Consider the following 23,168-nt stretch of genomic DNA (forward strand, 5'->3'; position numbering starts at 1 on the left):
GGGCCTTTCCAAATACAATAGACTGAGCAACACACTAGACGCCACGTTTTTGGCATCAGAGATCTTTTCCCATCCCTCTTGCGGCCAGTCAGTGGCAGCCTCTGTGTGTGTGTGTTTGTGTGGATGTGTGAGTCTGTGCTTTTGAGTGCGTTTGTGAATGCGCAAGAGTGTAAGTGTACACAAGTGTCAGGAGAGATCTGTGTACGTGTGTGTGTGTGTGTGTGTGCGTGTGTGTGAGGAGGTGGGAGTGCGGGGGGAGGTGGGGTAGAGGATGAGGTATGTGAGTATATGCATGCCTACACTGTGGGAGCAACAGGATATTGGAACGTATATATATATGTGTGTGTGTGTGTGTGTGTGTGTGTGTGTATATATATCTTTGTATATATGTGTGTGGGGTTGGGGGTGGGAGATATGGGCGTATGTGTGTGTGCTTGTACAAGTAAGTGTTCATCTCTGTGAGTGTGTGTTTGTGTGTGTGAGCGAGTGTGTGTGTGTGTGCCGTGGAAGCTGCGATACGTAGACTAGAAATGAGTGTGTGGAGGAGGGGGGTAGAGGAGGTGCAAGGTAATGTGTGTGTGTGTGTGTGTGTGTGTGTGTGTGTGTTGGAGCTCATGTACGTTTATATGTATTTGACTGTGCTTTCATATCTGTGAAACTGCATGTTTGGTGGATTTCTGTTGTGCATGTGTGGGTGTGTGTGTGAATGTGTGTCTTCATGTTTTACATTTATTCGCTTATTTATCACCATTGTTGTCTTTTTTTTTCTTCTTTTTTTTTAATCATTTTATTAGTATTACTATTATTATTACTACTACCTTTTTCTATATTATAATTATTATTCATTTATTTATTTATTTATGTAAGCTTATCTATTATTTATTCCCCTGTTGTTGTTGTTGTTTTTTTGGTTTTTTTTGTTTTGTTTTGTTTTTTGTTTTTCTGAAGGCCTGACTAAGCGCGTTGGGTTACGCTGCTGGTCAGGCATCTGCTTGGCAGATGTGGTGTAGCGTATATGGTTTGTCCGAACGCAGTGATGCCTCCTTGAGCAACTGAAACTGAAACTGAAACTGTAGAAGGAAAAAGGCTGCTGGTGAAATAGATCAGTTTTCTGTCACGGGAAAAAAAAGAAGAAAAGATTTTTAAAGAAAGAAAATAAAAGCACCTTTAACAATATAATCTGTGTTTGGTGAAAACCACAAAAAGGAACAAACTTCACAAAATGATGATCCTCCTACTCACTTGACTCATCTTCTTGACAAGCTTCCTTGCACACTTCATGCACAGTTAAGCTGTAATGTGATACTAGAAAGTAATTTAAATCACAAAAAAGATGTTCAGTTTTAAACACGTCATGCATCATAAAATCTGACGGAAGGAACTGTCAATGAAAATCTGGAAAGAAATTTTGAAATGAAACAAACAGTTTACATTTCGTTAACAGCTCCGTTATAGCCAGCGTCACCCAACATGCTGGTTTTGTTGTGTGTTTTTTTTTCTTCTTTCCTCAGATCGACGTCAAGAAAACACAACAGCCTGTAGTAAAGCTCCTCCTACAAATATTATGTTCCCAGACTGCCGTCAATAATACTTACGATCCTGTGGACAGGAGTGCCGGTAGCCACAGGAGTAGGGGGACACAGAGCGCTGGTACGAGCTAGGCCTGCGGTCTGGGGAGCGACGCCTGTTAAAAAAAAGAAAGAAAAAAAAGAAAGAAAAAAAAGAAAAAAAGAAAAATATAGATCAGTTCCAGCCTTCCAAAGTGAAAACTGCACTAATCAGTCTTCTTCCCCAAATTTCCTGTATGTAAATATGATTCTAAGTGAATGGCTGTATCAACAGCAGAAATGCCAACCCCTCAGAACTCTTTTTTTTGGGGGGGGGAACAATTTAGATTTTTTTAAAAACATTTTGAATCTTTTATCTTCTTTTTTTTTTATAGAAATACTCAGATGGACAGTCATTTTGGTAAATATAAAACACTTACTTACACTGCATATATACAATGTTTCCCTGTAACAAAGTCAGATTCTGTTTTTGGAGACTGACTTGTGTGAAAATTAGGATGGTTTTTGTGCTGTCTGAGACTAAGTCATGTCTTTTCCTGTTCTGGCAAACGAAACAGCTGGATGATGTGCTCAGTGTAAAACAAGCACTGGCTTTAGCTCATCACCTGAGACCAGCATTGCAATTCACAACGTGAATTTTGAAGCTACCAAGTGGCAAGACAGCACACAGGTGACCATAGCTAGCTGAAAACTACTTTGACAGAACAATTTCTATGTCGGTATAACAAAAGAATAAATCACAACTTGTAACAAAACTGAGATGGTTGGCATCACTGTACAAGTGAAGAAGGGGATTTCCTCATCAGCAGATTATCATGAATCCATAAACCTGTTGCAACTAGTTACATCTCACAGAGGTCGCTTTATATGAAAGACAGAAATATGATTTTGTCTGCAACAAATGCTGAATGCGCAAAAGTTCCAAACCCTAGAATTTCTTAATTTCTACCATTTGCAACTTCAGGATGTTTCTGTCAGCTGTCTCAACTAATGAAACTGTTTTGTGTGAATTGCAATTACATTATACTCCCTTTCATAACCTGGGAGACACACACTATAGCAGGTAATGCATCTGGCTCATTTCTCCCTGCTTGTATTCGAGCTCTAATCTTAAATGATCAAACTTGTTTTCCAATATCTAAAAATATAAATTTAGGTTCAACATGTTCAAAACACAAAACAATGCTGTGATGAAAAGGAAATGGGGACTGAAGCATGTTTCACTAGCTCAGCCACATTCACTGAATAAGCATATAAACATGGAATATCTTCATATGACAAATTCAAACAATAAAGCCAACTACAACTGTCAGTGTTAATCAACAACCTGTAACAACATGACTGCACCTGATTGTTGTGTCTAACACATTTACAAATATTTTGTACCATTTTCACCCATAACATGTAGACTTGAATTTCCATTTATTTCTTTTTCAAAATATTTTGTATATTTTTTCCCTAAAAATCCTGGATATCTTTTGATGACTAGGAGTTATGTCATCCTGTCAACATGTAAATCATGATTGCATTTGTATTTGTATTTCTTTTTATCATGACAGATTTCTCTGTGTAAAATTCGGGCTGCTGTCCCCAGGGACAGCGTGTCACTATAATACAGCGCCAACCATTTTTGACTCACTTGTGTAAACAAAGTGAGTCTATGTTTTAACCCGGTGTTCGGTTGTGTGTGTGTGTGTGTGTGTGTGTGTGTGTGTGTTCGTGGTAAACTTTAACATTGACATTTTCTCTGCAAATACTTTGTCAGTTGACACCAAATTAGGTATAAAAATAGGAAAAATTCAGTTCTTTCCAGTCATCTTGTTTAAAACAATATTGCACCTCTGGGATGGGCACAAAAAAATTATTAATAAAAAAAGAAGCCAAATTATATGCAAACTGCATTTACTGTTATATTTATATTTTTTGTATTCTCTAAACTTGGCACTTTGATCTGATATTCTGACACAACAAGAGCAGTCATTATCATCATTTTTTGTTCAAACAGGAACTTCTTTTGCTAAGCATGGAAGTTATATTTATTTTGCAAACGTTTTGGTGCAGATAGTAAAAAAGGGAAATTAATCTGTAATTAATGCTAGGGGACTTAATTTGCTTTAAACTGATCTTTCTCATCTTAAACATTCCATTTTGAAATTATACTCAATATGTAAAAAGTTTGTGTGTTTTACTCTCAGTGTACAGGGCTTTCACTATGTTCATTCGCCCAAGTGGTCTTTTTCGGAAAATACTAAAATCAATACGAGTGGACTTTATAGATCTATTGGCTGAGCCCTGAAGGTCATGGGCAAAAATCAATTGCGTACACATATTTATACACATTCAAAGCCCATGCTCATATTCTTCATGAACGCGAACGACGCCATTTTGTTTCAAGTTGTTGACCTGCCTGTTCAACCCTATATTCAATGGACTATACACGATAACATGTGATGGAAAGTTGGAGAAGGAGACCGTTAAATATATATTCAGAGAAAGATTTGTGAACGCCTCATCACTTACTGGATTATGCCCCAAACTACCATAAAAATATCCACAGAATCAGTCGGAATTCATAGTTAAAAATTGTAAACCATGCGAGTTAATACCCTTGAACTGATGAAACGAAAAAATTTCCAGTCTTGACTTTTCTCAAAATGAAGTCCTTTTCACTTCATACGACGTTTAGAAGTACTTGGCTCTACATGTTACTAATTTAACAAAATACTAAATGTTCAGAACTTTAAAACTATAAAACTAGACTGAACATAAAAGAGAAATTGAATCGACCGTGTCGTACTACATTCCCGGCGGATGTAACTAAACTTGTACATCTGTCTAGATCTAGAGATAATGGCTAAATGTTGCAGTGTGATTGCAGCGATAGCCACGTCTCCTTTACCGCGGACTTAAAAAGAATTTTTAATTGCCCTTAAAGTTTTTTTGAATGCCAAAGATACACCAGAATAATATGATTTAAACAGCGTTCTCACTGCGAATACTGCAATTGATTTATCGCCCTTTAAAAAAGTATGTTCAAATATTAAATTTTAGAAAGTCAGTTAAGGAGCCACGATAGTGTAATGGGTAAGACAGTTTCTTCTCACCCGAACATGCGGGGTTCGAATCTGGTTAGGACTTTTTTTTTTTTTTTTTAGCCCGAAGCTTTATAATAACAAATACAGAACACATTTTAACGATTAGATTTTTTTTTTTTAAATGTATCACAAGTGAGTCTTGAAGGCCTTGCCTCTCTTGTTTTGAATTTTTTCCTGCATGCAGTTTTATTTGATTTTCCTGTCAAAGTGGATTTTTTCTACAGAATTTTGCCAGGAACAACCCTTTTGTTGCTGTGGGTTCTTTTATGTGCACTAAGTGCATGCTGCACACGGGACTTCGGTTTATCATCTCATCCGAATGACTAGCATCCAGACAACCACTCAAGGTCTAGTGCAGGGGGAGAAAATATCGGCGGCTGAGCCATGACTCAAACCAGCACGCTCAGATTCTCTCGCTTCCTAGGCGGACGCGTTACCTCTGGGCCATCACTGCACATGATAATCATATTCTCAATTCATTTTCCTGATCAAGCTCTACGGTCTGAGAAAACACTCCCTCCCTGACTAGTGTCCCTAATGTTAACTACGAATACTTACGAGCTGTCGCAAGGCCTGCCCAAGTACACTCCTGGGGTAGGTGGGTGGGGTCCTCCTGTGATGGAAAAGTCCACTCGAATCTTGCGCCCATCAATTTCCATGCCATCACAGCGATATTTTGCCTGTTCATCAACAGACATGCCCAAGTTAGTAGACTTTATCTTATAGAGATCTACAAGCACAATTCGTGTAAATAAAGAGTTCATCTAAAATCTGTATCTTAGCAAAATCGACAAAACAAAAAACGTCAATGTCTTAACCCTTTCAGCCCTTTAAGATCGGCCTGTGCAAACCTCCCAGTCTGGCATGTTTTGGCCCAGCTTCATCAACTGGGGGTGGGGGTGCTTCACTTCAGGCACAAATTCATAGCAACTGCTCAACCAACAGCAACCAAACTTCACATAACGACAAACATAATTTTATCAAAAGTTGCATAAGTCTCAAGACAAGTGATGCAATAGTTTACTTGTAAATTTGAATTAAAAACAGAAACCATAAAACGTCAGCTTCTGCCAATCTTGAAGGTTGTGGGCTATCTTCTTAATTCAAATATCCGCCACTTTGTCCAAACCCATCGCATATTTCATATCCCTGACCTTCTCAAGAATTATCGGATGGATTATAAGTCAATCCAATTTACTGCAAAAGTCCATCATAATTACATCGAACACTTACTGGGCAGTGCAGTAAGCATTTGTTGTTTTACTATATCGATGTAGAAAACCGGATAAAAAGCACACTTATTATTTGATTTTTGGAGTGAAACTGTGTGCCAGTGAGGAAGGAAGTTAAGTCTGAGTTACTTCTCTTACCTAGCAATTTAAAGCATAATAATGAACTGATAAACCAGTTTAAGTAAACGGGTTTCTTTGCCCAACTACCAGGCTCAGGCAGAGAATGGTGATCAGCGGCGCCCGCCTCTCAGGCTGGTGCAACGATGAATTAGTTAAGTCTAGCGCATACACATGCACACAATCAGACACCAAACCAGGATATCATTCCATAAACACTGTTTGTTGAAACATTATAGTCAAAATACAGAAAATTTGTGCAAGCTGCTTGGAGTGATTATACAAAAATACACATGATCAAGACACAATATAACAAATCATAAGCAAGTTGTCTCTATTAATCAATCTTCAATCTGTGTTAATCAGTCACAATGGTGAACCAGAGATTGGCTTGGTTGTCCCTATTGGTGAGCAGTCCAAAATATGCTTTACTAAAAATGTAAAGTGAGTCCTCTTTTTCCTTGAAAAAACAACAGAATAATAAAGAATGTTTACAAATGAAAAAACAACAGAATAATAAAGAATGTTTACAAATGAAAAAACAACTGAATAATAAAGAATGTTTACACAGATAGAGCTCTACATTCATATATTCACAGTATATCAGAGAGAGGGAGAGACATGCAGATGTTTTCTTTGAAACTAAGCAATGACATTTAAACATGTAAATTTCTACATCTATATCTATGTCGAGAGAGGCAGAAGGAGAGAGAGACAAAGAGAGAGAGAAAGGAAGTCACACACAATAGTTCAATACAAATGTTTTCCTTTGAACAATGCCACTACAATACTTAAATATGCATCAAGAGAAGGGAAAAGGCTACATTTGTAAAGACAGGATTTTAACACAAGCGTCTGGTTTTAGACTGAACAACTACCATAAAAAAATTTTAATGTATTAAGGAAGGGATAAGAAGACCAATTTTTCTGACACAAGATTTTAACAAAATGATTTCTTTCCACATATACACAATGCCATTGGCAAATATATTACCTCATAAGCATCATCTGTAGACCTGAAGTACACAAAAGCAAATCCTCGTGATCGGCCAGTCTGCAATACCACACAAAAAAATATTTGATACATATGCCACAAGGAAGGAAGGTGACAGAATGGTTGATGCTCATCTGCCAATACAGAGATTCTGCGAGGGTCTGGGTTCCAATCCCACTCTTCCCCTTTCTCCCAAGTTTGACAGGAAAATCAAAATGAGCGTCTGGTCAATCAGATGAGACTTCTCTTCATAAATCAAGGTCCCGTGTGCAGCATGCACTTGGCACACTGAAAAAGAACCCATGACAATGAGCGTTGTCCTCTGGCAATATCATTGAGAGAAAATCCACTCGGATAGGTACACAAATATATATGCATGCACTCAAGGCCTGACTAAGCATGTTGGGTTATGCTACTGGTCAGGCATCTGCCTAGAAAATGTGAAGTGGTGTAGTGTATATGGATTTGTCTGACTACAGTGATGCTTCCTTGAGAAAATGAAACTGAAGCCGATACAAATTGCCCACTCTTCTCATAAGTTTTGAGGTAAGGAATAGAAGAAAAAATGTTCATACAGATTTGTTTTTAAGGGCCACTGTTCCATTCTCTGTAACTCATGCACAGGAACTTGTAAACATTGCACATAACCTCTTTCTTGGCGGAAATTTAAAAAAAATGAAAATATCAACAGAAAATCAGGAAAGTTTTGGAATCTTTCCCCCTTTTATAAAATGCCAGTGAAACTGTGTGCTCTGACATCTTTTTTTGGTTGAAACAGAATGTAAACTGAAAAATGCTTACAAAGAAAGAGCAAAACAATAAGTTGAACAATGCATACAAACTATAAATGCAAGTTTGGCGCACACACACACACACACACACACACTCTGATACAATTTTATCAATTTTAACCCACCAATAAAAATTGGCAGCTGGCACACAGTTGACATGTGTACACCTGCTTCAGTGTCAATATGTGTGTGTGTGTGTGTAGTAGTAGTAGTAGTAGCAGTAACAGTAGTAGTTTCATGACTTTCCAAAAAAGAGAATGGGGACTGGGCACTGGAAAGTGTTTATAATTGTGACTGTGTGTGTGTGTGTGTGCGCGCGTGTGTGTGTGCATACGTGTGTGGTGCGTGCACGCGTGCGTACGTGCGTGTGTGGTGTGTGTGTGTGTGTGTGTGTGTGTGTGTGTGTGTGTGTGTGTGCGAGCGTGCATGTATACGTGAGTACACACATGTTTGTCGAGGTGTACAAGTGAATAAATGCAGGTAAAGAATTAAAAAGAAAAAAAAAGAAGGTAAGATTACATACAGAAAACAAAAAAGTATCATACCCAACTTGAAGGAAGCAAATAAACAATTACAACAACACAAAAAAAATCACTGTACATCTGTGAATGAAATTCCCCTAACCTGACGGTCGTAGACCACCTGGACTTCACTGATCTGCCCGCAGCGCCCAAACACCTCCCACAGCCCCTTCTCCTGGGTGTAAAGGCTCAGTCCAAACACACCAATGCAGCGGTTGGGTACAGGGTTCTCCTGGACATTCATACAAAAGATACTATTCTGATATTTCTGAAAGAAAAAAAAAAGCAGGCTGTTGAAGTAAAAAAGTTAGTGTTTTTTTTTTACTTCTAGAAGGTAAAAGAGGCTGCTGAAGTCAAAACAGTTTATTTCTTCTGCTTCTTGAATTTGAAACAGGCAATTCAAGTCAAAATTATGTTTCTACTTCAGGAAAATAAATAGCCTGTTATCCCCTTGACTACCAAAACTATTTGTAATTTTTGCCCCAAAATCACCAACCTCTAAAATAAAATCACAAAAATTAAAATAATGCTCAAATCTATGAAAAAGTAGATGTTCTCTTGAACTTGAAAGAAAATGAATGGAGAATGAAATTTTCATATGTTCAATGTTCAAAGGATGAAATAACTCCCAATCAGGGGAAGATAAAGAAGAAAATTTTGGTCTGAGCATTTTATGGGTGGAAATGCTCCTAAAATATTTGCAAATGCATTTGACACAACTACCATGTCCTGTTATTTTGTTTTCCTCCACTACTGTTATGCACACACACACAAACACCCTCCCACCCACACACAAACACTATCACACAATATTACAACACAAAAGCTCACTGTAAACGATATTTCAGCTTGAAGCTTTTATCTGGAGGATTTCATAGTAAATGAAAACCCCAAACTGAAGGTTTTAAGCAAAAATATTGGGCTTTTTCTTCACTCTTTTCCAACACCACACCATACTTGTTGATGTACTTTGTTGTTATCATCATGAGGATGATTAGAATCACTTCAGTTGATAAAAAACAATGTTACTTACTTTTCTATCACGTTTTCATAGTTGCTACTGTTGACTTTGTGAGGAAAATCAAACCAAATTTTTGCCACTTCTTCTTTATTGATTTGCCTCAACAACTGTTCGCTTTACGAAACATAAAAAATCACATGAAGCCAAAACTTCTTGAGATATCACTTAAAACACACATCAGAGCAGTCACCATTTGCAAGGATGTAAACATATTTCCATCCATGACCGGCTGGATTGTGGGTATCCGGTAATGCAGCCACCACTGCAGCATGGAAGAAAGTCAAGACTAATAGTTTCATACTTCTGGATGATAAAATAGGCTATTATGTTAATACAGTTTTTTTTGTTTTGTTTTGGGTTTTTTTTGTGTGTCTGTCTTGTTTTTTTGTTTTTGTTTTTACTTTTCAATGATAAAACAGGCTATTAAATCAAAGCAATTATGGCCAGACATTAATATCCAACAAAAGTAATTTCTTGTCACTAATGTCAATAAGATGTTCTCAAAATATTCCATCCACAAATTATCACAGGCTTTGCAACAGCTAAAAAAAGACAAGCTTTGGTACCGATCTTTCCTGATAAAAATTCAGAACTGTGTCTGTGTTTCTCAGCACAATCACTGATCCTGAATGATCAGCGGAACACTTTAATCCAAGTGTTTTTCTATGAACACAGCTAAAATAACATGCACTTTTAATCAAAACCCTTGGTCATTTTAGCTGAATGTTACACAGCAACTCAACTACTAACATACATGTTTGGAACTATCCCAGCGAAAAACATCCCCATGTGCCACAAGAAATGGTCAACACATCTGTTATCTTTCCCTGCCCCCCCCCCCCCCCCCCCCACTCCCCACCACCCCGCAAACACTCACAGCCAACTCACCCGGTCCCCAAGATACTGCTTTCTGCTACCCACGGGTGAGCCATTACGACCATTGCAGCATGATGGACGCTGCTCATCGGTTCGTCTTTCGTGCTCTTGTCGTTCATGCTCATACTCCCTCCTGCCAACATCATGGACAATACTTCCATCAGTAAATTCCCACTCTCAATGTGTGTGTGTGTGTGTGTGTGTGTGTGTGTGTGTGTGCTGGTTGCCATGGCAACCACATACTCGCACAACAATTACCATCCTCAAATTCTTAACACTTTCATGTCCCACCTTAATTTTGCATATGGGGTGGTTTTGATGATAATTATCATCTTCAAATTCTATGACACTTTTCCATTACTGTTTTGCCTTTGCGGTGGTTTAGTACAGAAGTACTAGCAAATATCAACAAAATACTGTAATATAAAATGCTGATCATAACTGGATGTCCATTTAAAGACAGAATGCTTGATGGGCCAGCATTGCGAAAGGTCCCCAAGGATCCTTTTTGCTTTTTCGCTAGTTTTTTTTGTTTTTTGATTTTTTTGTGTTTTTTTGTTTGTTTGTTTTTGGTTTATTTAGAGGGGGGAATGGGGGGTGGGTGGGTGGGGGTGGGGGGGGGGGGGGGGAATCTAAAGGCAAGCTGATGCCACAGATCTAATCAAGGCATCAAAAATGGGAAAAATAACCTCCCACTTTGTGTGTGTGTGTGTGTGTGTGTGTGTGTGTGTGTGTGTTGTGAGGTGAGGGGTGGGATAAACACTTCCCTCACTTTGCATGTGTGCATGAGTGAGTGTGTGCATGTGTATGATGGTTTAACTTTGTGCGTGTCTGCCTGTGTGTACCCTTTCAAATGCAAGTTTTCTTAAGTTTGAAAATTTTGACAGACTCTCAAATTTGAAAATTTTGACAGACTCTCAAATAAATGTTGAAAACAAAGACATGTATCTTTCCATAGGGGAAAAAAAAAAGAACTCACCTTCTGCAAGGTGACCTGCACACAATAAAACACTGTAAGTTTAAGTATATTCATCTCAACTTGACTCTCCCATGTCAAATATCAGCAAAGAAACAACAACAACAACAACAAAAGAACAACTGGAAGTAAAACCAGTGACACTGACAAAGACATGTCCTTTATTTTCATGACTAGTAGGTAAGCACTTGTGAGCTCTTTTTATTCATCCCATGTGCACCTTCTTTTATAGGGTCTACACAATACAACTCATGACAAAACTAAAAACTGGAAAAATAAAAAGCAGGTTTCTGCACAGTAGATGAAAAAACAAAACAAAACAAAAAAACAAAAAACACAAAAAAACATACCACAGAAAAACAAACATAAGCTTGGATCAAATGAAATTCAAATGACGGATAGGAAAACAGACATACGTTGCGACACAATTGGAGAGTCAGTAATGCAAATAATCAAACGTAATGGCATCAGCACAGGTAAAATAGTGAAGGATGAATAAAATGCAAATATACAAATAAGAAAGAGGGGACAGAAGAGGAGGGGAGAGATGGGGCCAGAAGGTGATATCAACTGTTTATAATTTGCAAGCATAAACAGCAAGACAAACATCTGAAAAATCAGGTGTACACGTAAGTACTACGAATCATCGAATGGGAGGATTGTGGTCATTTAAAAATTATAGGTTAAGGTCCCCTTGCATTTTAGGGCCATGGGAGCAGTTAATTCATATTCAGTGTCAACGGATCTGCATAGGAAGGTGGGGTCCAATCCTCTTGTTCCACTACTTTAACCTAAGTAAAGTGGTGTGAGGAAAACCAGGGTAAATCCCTTTTACCAAGGACACAACACCATGCTGATATGGGGCCTCAAACTCTGATCACTGTGTTATAGTGTGTCAGGCACCAATGGTAGAGATTTTGCAGCACATGCTGCTTACTGACAGACCCCTCCTACTCCCATTCCCCCTCCTCTCCTTCCTTCTCCCTTCTCTTCTTACCAATACACTAAATGAACTCCTTCCTCGGACAGGTTGTAACCCCCCCCACACCCTCCCACCCCCCCCCACACCCCCCTCCCTTTTCTACCATCTCTCCCTTCCCCCATCCCCTTTACCCTTGGCCACAGAGTGCCGAGATAGCAAGACCAGAATTTATGGGGGTTGATACTTCATGGTATGGCACCCCATTTATCCTAAGCCCCCCCCCCCCCTCTCCTTTTCACCCCCCTCCCCACCCGCCTCCTTCCCCTTCTCCTTGGCAGTGTGGGTTCCGTGGGAAAGCATCAAAAGTGTAAAGTCTAGCACTGCTGGTTCCAGATAGGTTAGTTTCCTCCACAACCAGTATGGGAGGGCCTGGTAGCGTACTTGGCTGATTGGTCAGTTAACCTCAACAAATTGGGAAGATCTGGGTTGTAAGATCATTTGCACTGAGTGAATGGGTGAGAGAGAATAAAACCAGTATGCAGAGGGGTTTCGTCCTTTTCTCCCTTGCTAAGAAGAAGCCAAAAGAACAAGACTGACAAGACAATACCAGGGGGCTGTAAGTATCTAATCAGCATCTATTTTTCGGACTTTGTTGAATGCGTGGTTCCTGGTATTGGATTTTGTGACTAACACATTTCCCCAGTGGGATTGTGTTCCATCACATGAACATGAAGTGAATCTCACTTTAATTATTGATATGTCAGCCAGGATCTGTGTGTGTGAAAGATAGGTATTTGTTTAGATTTCTTCCAGATACACTTGGGTGTATTAAACAGTGGTGGAGAAATTGGACCTACTCCTGCCTCTGTTTTCTCTAGATCAAAAGATGAATTGGAACCATGACTTAGTCCAAAGTCATGGGGCTGGAAGAGAAAAGGGCTGTTGGAAAACAGATTTGAAGAATAGGCAACTTATAAGGGCATGACCAGTGTTAGTGGTAAATCATGGAGATTCTGAGAGTGTCTTGTGGGCAATGAAGTCAACACCTGTGTTGGCTAAGAATCAGTAGCCTGCACATAGTTGGTTTTGTCATATATTCCTTGTGGTAGCTTAGTGTGTTTGACGCTGTAATATTCTTGGCTTGCATTATTAGTTGTTGTAACACTTGGATGTTCTCAGTGCTACTGGGACATATTTACTTTGGTGATTGTTGGTTATCACTGCTCTGATTTGTCCTTTTTTTTCTTTTTTTTTAACTTCAATTCAGTTTGCATGTCTCGGATGTTGTTGTGATTATAGAGTCTGTTTTACTTTGGTTAAGTGAACTCAGTTATTATTTCATGAATCCTGAAAGTTTGGTGTCTAATTTAAGTCAAGAAACCCCAAGGCATTTAATGAATTGATCTAAAAGTGAGTAATGTATAGAGGTTCAGTTCCATAGGGAAACATGTCTTTTCTGTTTATTTTTCACAAAAGACTAATTGCAGTACAGATTTATGGTGTCTGTGGTTACACTGAACAATAGTAATTGAAATGGGCTAGTATGGGTTTAAGTACATTACTTGTAATTGTTTGTACTGGTGTTTTGTTTTGTTTTTGTAACTTAGTTCCTGAAGTTCTGGAAACAGTTTGGTGTTAGTTGAATTGTAATGTTGTATCACAAGAACATTATGACACTTTTGGATGATGTGGTATTGCACAGTTAATGTAACTGGAATGTGTTGATGCAGATACCATGACTTGTGAGAGAGCATAGCCAGCATGAGTATGGCTTAATTGTATTTGAGGCTAGTGACTGAGGGAAAAGTGGTTAAAATACACAATGTAGTCAATACATGACTAAATGGAGTACTGGTTTAGGGTATTTGGGTATCCCCCCCTCCCTTTCCTGTTTCCTACAGGTTGATATTATGGTATGATGCTTGGACATCATGTTTGGGTTTACATGTTGTGCATCTTGGCTTGCATAAATGATAATGTTCAGTAACATGTAAGTGGTGTGTCAATTGTTGACATACTGTGGGAACAATGTAAGCATTCAGTCACAAAGAAACACAGAGATTATGTGTGTGTTGCATCTGCGTAGAATGTTTTGGTTGCAACAGCTGGAGTTATTTTGAGGTATGACATACCTATTTTGTATGTTAGGTGGTGATGGTTATATTCAAGGTGAACAAATCTACAGGCTAACTGTATGTTCATGCTTTTCCATGTGTGTGCACATGGGTGATAATGCAACATGGGGAACATGTGTGACTTGTTGGTAGTTGTGATTACCATGTGCTGTAGTCATATGTTATATGACAGTGGAGTAACACATGGGTGTATGTGTTCAATAAGATTTGAGACCACTGAGAGGCAGTCCTATGTTGGTGCACACAGGTTGTTATACATTTATCATATTATTTTGTAACTATATGATTCCCATGTCATAATTGTACCCATGAGATACCCTGCAGAGACAAAGAACAGATCTGTTCAGTCTTAATGGATATTACTGTATGGTGATTTAACAGGAGTCAAACACTGGGAGTTTGTAGTTGTCTGCCTCATACTTGGTGCGACAGCTATTATTCTATGGTGGTTTGACAGGAGTTAAACACTGGGAGTTAGTATTTGTCAGTCATATATCTGGTACACATTATGCCACTGATTGTTGATGGTAAGCTAAATGAAGCTTGTTTTACATCTTTACATACATCTCTTTGAGAAGTGAGTGTACGGCTAGACATTGAGTGTCAAGATGGAGAAAGGTTATCTGTGGAATTGTTTACTTGTCCAGACAACATAATGATGTTTCTGTTACATCAGTGCAATTATGTCTAGCATATGTTTTGGTACTGATTTAACCTGGGTTTTAATATTGTGTGTGTTCCAGGTGTGCTGTTTAAAGTTAGAGAAATAAACACCTCAATTCATCTTTCTAAAAGACCCTGCTGTGGTACGAGGAGAGAGTGGATTGTGCACCTATCCTCTGCCTATTATCCTACTCTACCCCTTCTTCCTTCTTCTCCTTCCCTGTACAACCCCTACCCCCACCACCCCCTTTTAACAACTGGATCAGAAGTCCAGTGACTAACTGATCTGGCCAAGACACATCTGGTCATTGGAATAATGGAATAATGTAAAAACACAGAATACAAAATACAACAAGAAGATAATAGGTCAGACAGCAGTAACATGTTTAGGTGTTTGAAGGAGAGCATACTAATTACTAGTGTGTATGCACGTGTGCGTGCAAACATGCTTCAGAACAGACATACTATTAGTGTAGTGCAGTATGGTTTGTAAAATCAAATGTTATGATTGAGTTCAATTCTTTACAAATAATTCCCATGTGACCTAAATAACGACATCTGAACCAAACATATTTTTCATGTCAAATTGACTTATGCACTGAAACTAAAACTAAAACTTAGTGAAAGTAAACCATCAGAGCACAGATTAAGACAAGTGAATATCCATGGATATAATGAAAATTTAAAACACATGACTCACCTTTTGCTATGCAACCTGCACATAAACATGCACATACAAAATTATCAACTATCAAGATCAACTGACACTCTGCATACTGTGATGAATTACTTGTTCAGTGTTCATTCCAATGACTTGTTTATGTAAGCATCTTTAGCAATACTCTCCAAGTAGCTTTGATTGTTCATACATATTTATAATACATTTACTTGTAAAATGTGAATTTACTACAATGTTTTGAAAGAAAACAATTTATCCAAGGCAATCAGTGAGGTACACAAAGACATGGATTGATGGAATGATGACATAGAACACTATATAACCTTACTGAATCTTTGCTTACCAGATTCTAATTGGGTATGTATTACTTGATAAGTTAATTGCATAATCAGTTTGGATAACCTGAGCCAGTACACCACTACAACATTTCCTGTATACAGCTTACTGTTCACATGTTTTTCATTGTAGTTTAAAATCAAAAATCAAAGTGCTGACAAGAACAATTAAAATATACTAAAAATGAGTAGCACTTATCACTATTTAAACGCAGTATGTGAAAAGCAGACCAACCTATGTCTAAATGACAATGATATTGTAACAAACCCTTTTCAAGACCAACAAACAAAACAGATATTGTGTAATAAACCCTTTTCAAAACCAACAAACAAAACAATCTGGATGACATTAAACAGACTTTAAAGCAAGATGGTAAAATTCATAATTAAATATAAAAAGAAAATCTCATCATTACTCACTGCTTTGAATGCTTGTGTTTGTAATGTGGGCTTCTTGACCGTGATCGAGTCAGTCGCCTGCAGTAATCAAATGTACAAATCATGATAAATAATGCTACGGAAGCATTCCCACAAATATATTAAAATACATTTCATTTTTTGAAGACAACTTTCTTTTCTGTGCATAAACATCTGTAGCTTGACAGTCTCTTGATACATCAGTGATCAGGACATGAGCATGGAATCCATTTTCACCTGATTTCATACATCTGTCTTATAACCGACAGTAAAGAAGTTATGAGAGAATCTAAAGAACAGCCCTGTTGCAAGCAAAATTCCATGCATGCATTGCCAGTTCAACTGATACCAAAGAACATAAAAGTGGCAGATTCCAAGCATGATCAGTGGGGTTAAGATGGTATCACATGTGTTAAATGTCAATCCTGTAGTTTGCAACAATTTTTTTTGTGTGTGTTCATATCCTAAGACTGGCAGGAACGAAGGCAGAGACTGAATGAGGAACTGGACAGAGCTAAAGGGAAGTTACCCAAATTGCAGTAACAATCTAGAATGCTCAGGGATGAATTACCTCCCTTCAACGTTTTTTCCCCCTTGTTCTCAAGAATAAGAAAAGTAAACATAAATGAACAACAACATGTTCCCAGAACCTGCCAAACATAAGAGAGGATGTATCTCCTGCAGTCTTTTCTAGTTCTACTGATGATTACTGCAGTACTGTCAATAGTCTCATAAGACATGGACCCTCTGAGCGGATTTGGAAAGAAGAATCGTGTAAATGTGGTGCGATCACAAGGTACTAAACATCAGATCATACAAAGATCAGGTCAACAATGAACAAGTGCTTACATCTGTTTAGAAGAAAAAATAAAATTTGTATGGCCACATAACAAGATCCAAAGGCCTTGCTAAAACAATCTATCAAAGATCTGTTGAGGAGGAGGGGAAGATAGAAAAAACAACAACAATGGACTGACAGTTTCAGTTTCTCAAAGAGCCATCACTGCCTTCAGACAAACCCATATATGCCACATATGTCAGGCAGATGCCTGACAAGCGGCATGACCCAACATGCTTTTGTCTGGCCTTGAATGCATGCATACAATTTTGTGTACCTGACATAGTGGATTTCTTCTACAGAATTTTGCCAGAGGACAACACTTGTTGCCATGATTTCTTTGTCAGTGTGCCAAGTGTGTGCAGCAGATGGGACCTCAGTTGATCATCTCATCTGAATGATTAGATGCTCAGTTTAATTTTCCAGTCAAAGGCTGGAGAAAGGGCAAGAGTAGGTAACTATTCTGCCACCTTCTATCTCACCGGAAAACTATTTGTGGAAATCAAGACTTTGACGCAAACCGACATACCTTTAGGACTCTGGCGAACATTTTTTTTCAGAGCAGAGTTAAGGGAGACGAGAAGAAGTGCTGATCAGCATAATCTATGACTCTTTTCAGCCAGATCAAATAATGGAGTGAAAAAGGATATGCAGTGGAAATGAAAAGGCTGTATCAGTGTATCAATGTAAAAATAAATGGCAAGATCTGGAGGACGCTAGTTCAATCACAGAGCTGTACTGTGGGTCACCCACAACGGAGGTACAGCGTGTGACTATTACCAGATATCTATGGCTTTTTTCATTTTTGGGAGACTCATCAAACATTAATGAGTTTGATTATTTTATGCTACCTAACATGCTTCAGGGAGAAATGTTATTCAATAAAATAAAACAGTAATCAGAACTCCTATCAGTATAATCATGGTACATGTATGCTTTTGTGACAGTCTGTGCCAAACTTTAAAAAAAAAAGGTTCTACTTAACTGCATGGCCCTAACTCAGAAACTGTTGTTGTTTTTTTAAATCCATCACCTACCTTTACTTTTGAGATGTATTTTTCTTCAGAAAAAAAAGTGTTACATGAACATTATGATCCTTAATAAATAGAAGTTTTTTCAAAATCCATCATGTACCTTTTACAAGTCTGTTTCTTATATAAAATAAAATGTTTAAAATCAAAGCTACTCGAGTGTATGATCCTAAGCGTATGTTCTTTTTTGTTTGCTTGTTTTGTTCTTTCAAAATCCGTATCCAACTTTTTTTGTTTATGTCTGTTCCCTGTTTGTTTTTTTAAAAAAAAACAACAAACAAACAAAAAACTTGCCACTTGAGAAGCTGAGTGCTTATACTATAGATTTTTTAACAAAAATACATCCCTTACCTTTTAGTTTTATAATGTCTGTTCCTTGTTAAAGAAAAAAAATTGCTTCTTTACTTTAGTGAATGATCCTAACTGTGTACACACACACACACACACACACATATATATATATATATATATATTTTTTTTTTATATCATACATCCCTTACCTTTTACAAGTTTTAGTTTTATGATGTCTGTTCCTTGACCTGGAGCAGGAGTTAGAACTGGAGCGAGACCTGGACCGTGAAGCGGAAAGACACTTGCGATGATTCTTGTTGCCTCTGGTCTTCATTTTGTCAGCTTTTGGTTTCTCTGCACCGTTCTTTGTACATTCTGGTTCTGGTTCAGGAGACGATGATCTCCTGAGTAACCCTTCATCTTCTCCGTCTGCATCTATCTCAATCTCCTTTGCTGGGGAATCCTGCACACAGATCTGTTCAATAAACATTAAAAATAAAATGTCATCTAATTTGTATCTGATATGGTGAGAAATTTTAAAAAGTTAAAAAATAAGAACTTGTTTCTTATGCAGTACCTTCTGAGACCAATTGTTTTAAACAAACCATATTTATATACAGATACACAGCTAAAGATATGGCATAACAAAAGCAAATTATCACATGACAATATTTTTCCAATTACTGACTGACGGACTCACAGAGGTAGTAGCAGTTACATTCGTAGGTGTGACCTGAATATAACAATGCCCTAGACAAATAGGTGTGTCTTCAGATTTTCCTTTTCGGATTCTGTTGGGAAAATAACGGCAGCTCCACATCAATATTTCTAATTACAAAATTCCAGAAAAGTGGAAGACCACATACACAGACCTCTGTAAGTTTCTATCAAGGTTCATTCTTTTTTTCTTTTTTTTTCTTTGAGTTGTCTTAACTGTTAACATCTAATTTTGTTTTTAGATTAAAAAACAAAAACAAACCAAACCAATTATAAAATTAAAAAGTAAAAAACCCTCAGCTTCGTGCGCTTTAGAAAATAATCCTGCATCAGTCTCCTTCAAATTTTGAAATTTGTGCTGTCAGGGAAAGGGATCAGGGCAGAATAATCCAGTCCATGTGTGCTTCATGCCGGTTTTAAGTTTAGCAACCATCGTCAGTCAGGTGTAAAACACACAGAAAACCATAGTAGCACTGCCAGCATCTTGCTGCTGCTATCTTGCATTTCAGTTTTCTGAAAGAAATAATACGAGTGAGCATGCGAGCGAGTGTGTGTGTGTGTGTGTGTGTGTGTGTGTGTGTGTGTGTGTGTGTGTGTGTGTGTGTGTGTGTGTGTGTGTGTCTGTGCACATGCGTGAGTGTGTGTGTGTGTGTGTGTGTGTGATGGAGACTGGTAGACTGCACGGAAACTTTTAAGGATTTCTCATCTGGAAACAAATATCTGAAAAACTGGTTCTTTGTGCCTGTCATTTACTTGCATGGAAGCAGGTGAACAATTCCTCAACATCATCATTCACTGGTTGGAAACGGTAGCACCTTGTTGAGGATTAAAACTAATACTATTTTCTTGCTAATCATTATTACTTTCAGCACCTATGCCATTAACTTATGGTGCCATGTACAATAGTTCTTGTTACTGTCCTTCTGCATGAAAAAAGTGTATGTTTGTATATCACTTTGTGTGTTTGTGTGTGTGCACGCGCGCACATGCGCGTGTGTGCCTGTTAAGTGTTGGTGCAAAATATATGTTTATGTGAAAACAGAACCGTAAAACATAATAATAGTGTAATTGTGCAGGAGAGTTATTACTGTTGAAATCATTATTAGCATTATCATCATCATCATTATCATTGTCATTATTATCAAAAATTAATTGTTGCTGTTGTAATGTTACATTAGCATATATCACCATCATCATTATCGGATATATGTGATGTGGGTGTGGGAGGTTGCATACTCTGGTACATGTGTGAATCACTGAATGTGTGGATATGTGCCCAAGCGTGTTCACATACATCCATGCCTCTGACCAAATGTGTGTGGGTGTTCGTGTGCACTTGCTTATTTGATCCATAAAGTTCCAATAAACAAAAGAGGGGGAGAAAGATATAATCCACCAATATTGGCAAAAGCATATTTTTCATTTTTTGTTTTTTTGCAGATTTTCATGAGTGAGTGTAGTGCTAACTTGTCATAAAACGAATGAATGATACATGCAGTGCATGCAATGCATACTGACAGAATTTATCAACAAAAAGATTTGAGTGCAAAGTAGCCAGCTGGCATCTACGAATATTTACTGACTCACTGTTGTTAAGTCTTACACTTAAGCCTGAGCATGTGTTGAGATCATTGCCACAAGAAGATAAATCTAATCCAATAATGCACTAAGTATGCACTGAAAAAAAAAAAAAGAAAAAAAGTATGCACTGCTAGGTTAAACATGAAAGTCCATAGATGTCATGACAGTGAATTCATATATATATGGCTTCTAGGGCTTGGTAGAAGGCAGGGCCCAATTGTCTCCTTCCCCAACCAATGTCAGTTTCCCACTCACACCTGGGTGGAGTGAAGAAGTAAGTGCCTTTCACAATGATGCATCACCATGCTGAAACAGGGGCTTGAAGCTGAATCATGACTGGTTAACACATGATAAGAAGTCTGATGCCACACCAATTCCATCTTGGTGCCTCCTTGTCAATAAAGCTAGAATAATATAGGCTAATAAAAATAAAAATTACAATAATTATGATAATGCATCCTGCTGCTGCTGTTTATACCACTGCAACTCCTATTACTACTACTATTACACTTGCTGCTAATTAACTGGGCGTGACATGCTGACACAGTCAAATGGTATTATCATTCTGCCACGCCGACTTTACATTGTACAGCATGATTTAAAAGTCGCACAATCGTGTCTCTCTGATTTTGAGTCTTCTTGTTTAATTCAGATGTGTTGCTACTCCAAGTCTCCATGTGTATGGTCTGAATACAACACACAAACACACACACACGTACTGTCATTATCCAGTCTTACTGCCAGCGAGTCGTGTGAAAGCCAGTTTCACAAGATCATTTAATGCAAATCATTTAGCCTTTAGCCTCATAACATGGAAAGAAAGATTCGAATATGAAACTGTGATAAAGATGATAATATCAATCTTAATTTTTAGTGTGATGAGGTTTAGGTTATGGTTTATATTTTCGAGTTTTGCTTTTTAGCTTTTCGATCGTTCATTCCGTTACTGAACAAGGGGAATAACTCCATTGCCTGGCAAACTGGACAAACTGGGCAATTCAGGACCCAATTGTTGTCTTGAACGTGATTCTAAATAAAACACCCGAGTATTTATGGCACAGCTGTGATACTAAATATACAAAATTAAAAATTCAAACTGTAGAAAGCATAACTTACCTCGAAATCACTCATTTTTCTTCTTACAATCCACGTGAAGTAGATCTGTTCTTTTTCGAACAAGGAAATGGCGGGGTGAAAATTGCATGATGGGAAGACTGAGGCTGCTGAACATTATTTTGTGCAAACATAGGCACCAGAATACTGTAAACATTAATACATAATTGCGCGTGTGTATATGGGGTGGGGTTGCGGTGGCCAGGGTGTTAAACTGATTTCTTTTTTTGTTGTTGCTTTATTTGTTTGTTTATTAACTTATTCTTGCATATTTGTTGTTGGATCAATATGTTGTGGGATTCAAAGCTCTCCCTTCCGTTAGGACGTGTGTTTGCCTGCATTGACTTGCATATGTGAGTGGGTCTGTCTGTACACATTTGGATGTGTGTGAGTGTGTCACATGTATGCTCGATCGCACATGAATGTGTCTCGAGCGTACATAAATGTGCTACTGACTGTGTGAATATGTGCAAGCCCGCGGTGATGAAGTACGTGCATGCATGCATGCATGCATGTGTGTGTGTGTGTGTGTGTGTATGTGTGTGTGTGTATTTTCAAATCGATCATTCAATCCATCAATCAACCAACCAATCACTCGATATATCAGTCTTTCAGCCAACCACTCAGACTGTCAGCCTTCCACTGATACACCAGCCAACCAACCAACCTAGCGACTGAATAACGATAAGATCAGTGCTGTCAGTCAGTGAGTTAATCAAATTCAATCCAATCCATCCATCCTGTGATGAAGTAGAATTTAAGATGATTAGTTGGAGTGTTCGGATATGTCTGTCTGGGTTCACACAACTTGAAAAAGCATAATGGAAGCAAGCCAGCACCCATGTGCATGTCTGTCTGTATATATATATATATATATATATATATATATATATATATATATATATATATATATCTTTATACACTCGCGTACAGAGGCGCGTGCGCGTGTGTCTGCGTGTGTGTGTGTGTGTGTGTGTGTGTGTGTGTGTGTATGTGTGTGCGTGTGTGTGTGGCGCGAGCACTGGCGCGCGCGCGCGCACGTATCTGTCTCGTGTGTCGTGTCTCGTGTAATTTTCATTGCGGACACATCCACAGTCACTTTCACACAATATAGCATGCATCACATTCAAAGAAAATTCCAATCAGTTCTGCGACCAGTAATTCCTTCATGACTGTCAGCTTTATTGGCAGATTAGGGGTGTTCTTCAGTCTGCAAGATTCAATTACTAAGACATGGTCATTCCAAGCCAACAAA

At 38.1% G+C, this 23,168-nt stretch overlaps 2 protein-coding genes across 3 annotated transcripts in view; both read right to left on the minus strand.

The window, feature by feature from the left end:
* Nucleotides 1-338: 338 nt before the first annotated feature.
* On the minus strand, nt 339-12,043 carry LOC143277300 (transformer-2 protein homolog beta-like). The gene is made up of 7 exons (XM_076582075.1): nt 12,027-12,043; nt 11,195-11,209; nt 10,228-10,348; nt 8,422-8,550; nt 7,007-7,066; nt 5,222-5,343; nt 339-1,684 (listed from the first exon to the last, which is right to left on the minus strand). The coding sequence occupies exons 1-7, from the start codon at nt 12,041-12,043 to the stop codon at nt 1,582-1,584; spliced, it is 567 nt and encodes a 188-aa protein (XP_076438190.1). The 3' UTR covers nt 339-1,581.
* Nucleotides 12,044-23,099: 11,056 nt separating this feature from the next.
* LOC143279409 (uncharacterized) overlaps nt 23,100-23,168 on the minus strand; it is a 19,426-nt gene continuing 19,357 nt past the window's right edge. For both annotated transcript variants that reach the window (XM_076583450.1, XM_076583451.1), the window contains exon 9: nt 23,100-23,168. This exon is cut by the window's right edge and continues 2,171 nt beyond it. The gene's annotated coding sequence lies outside the window, so the exon portion shown is untranslated.

This window comes from Babylonia areolata, chromosome 2, assembly GCF_041734735.1.
Source record: "Babylonia areolata isolate BAREFJ2019XMU chromosome 2, ASM4173473v1, whole genome shotgun sequence".
NCBI lineage: Eukaryota > Metazoa > Mollusca > Gastropoda > Neogastropoda > Buccinidae > Babylonia > Babylonia areolata.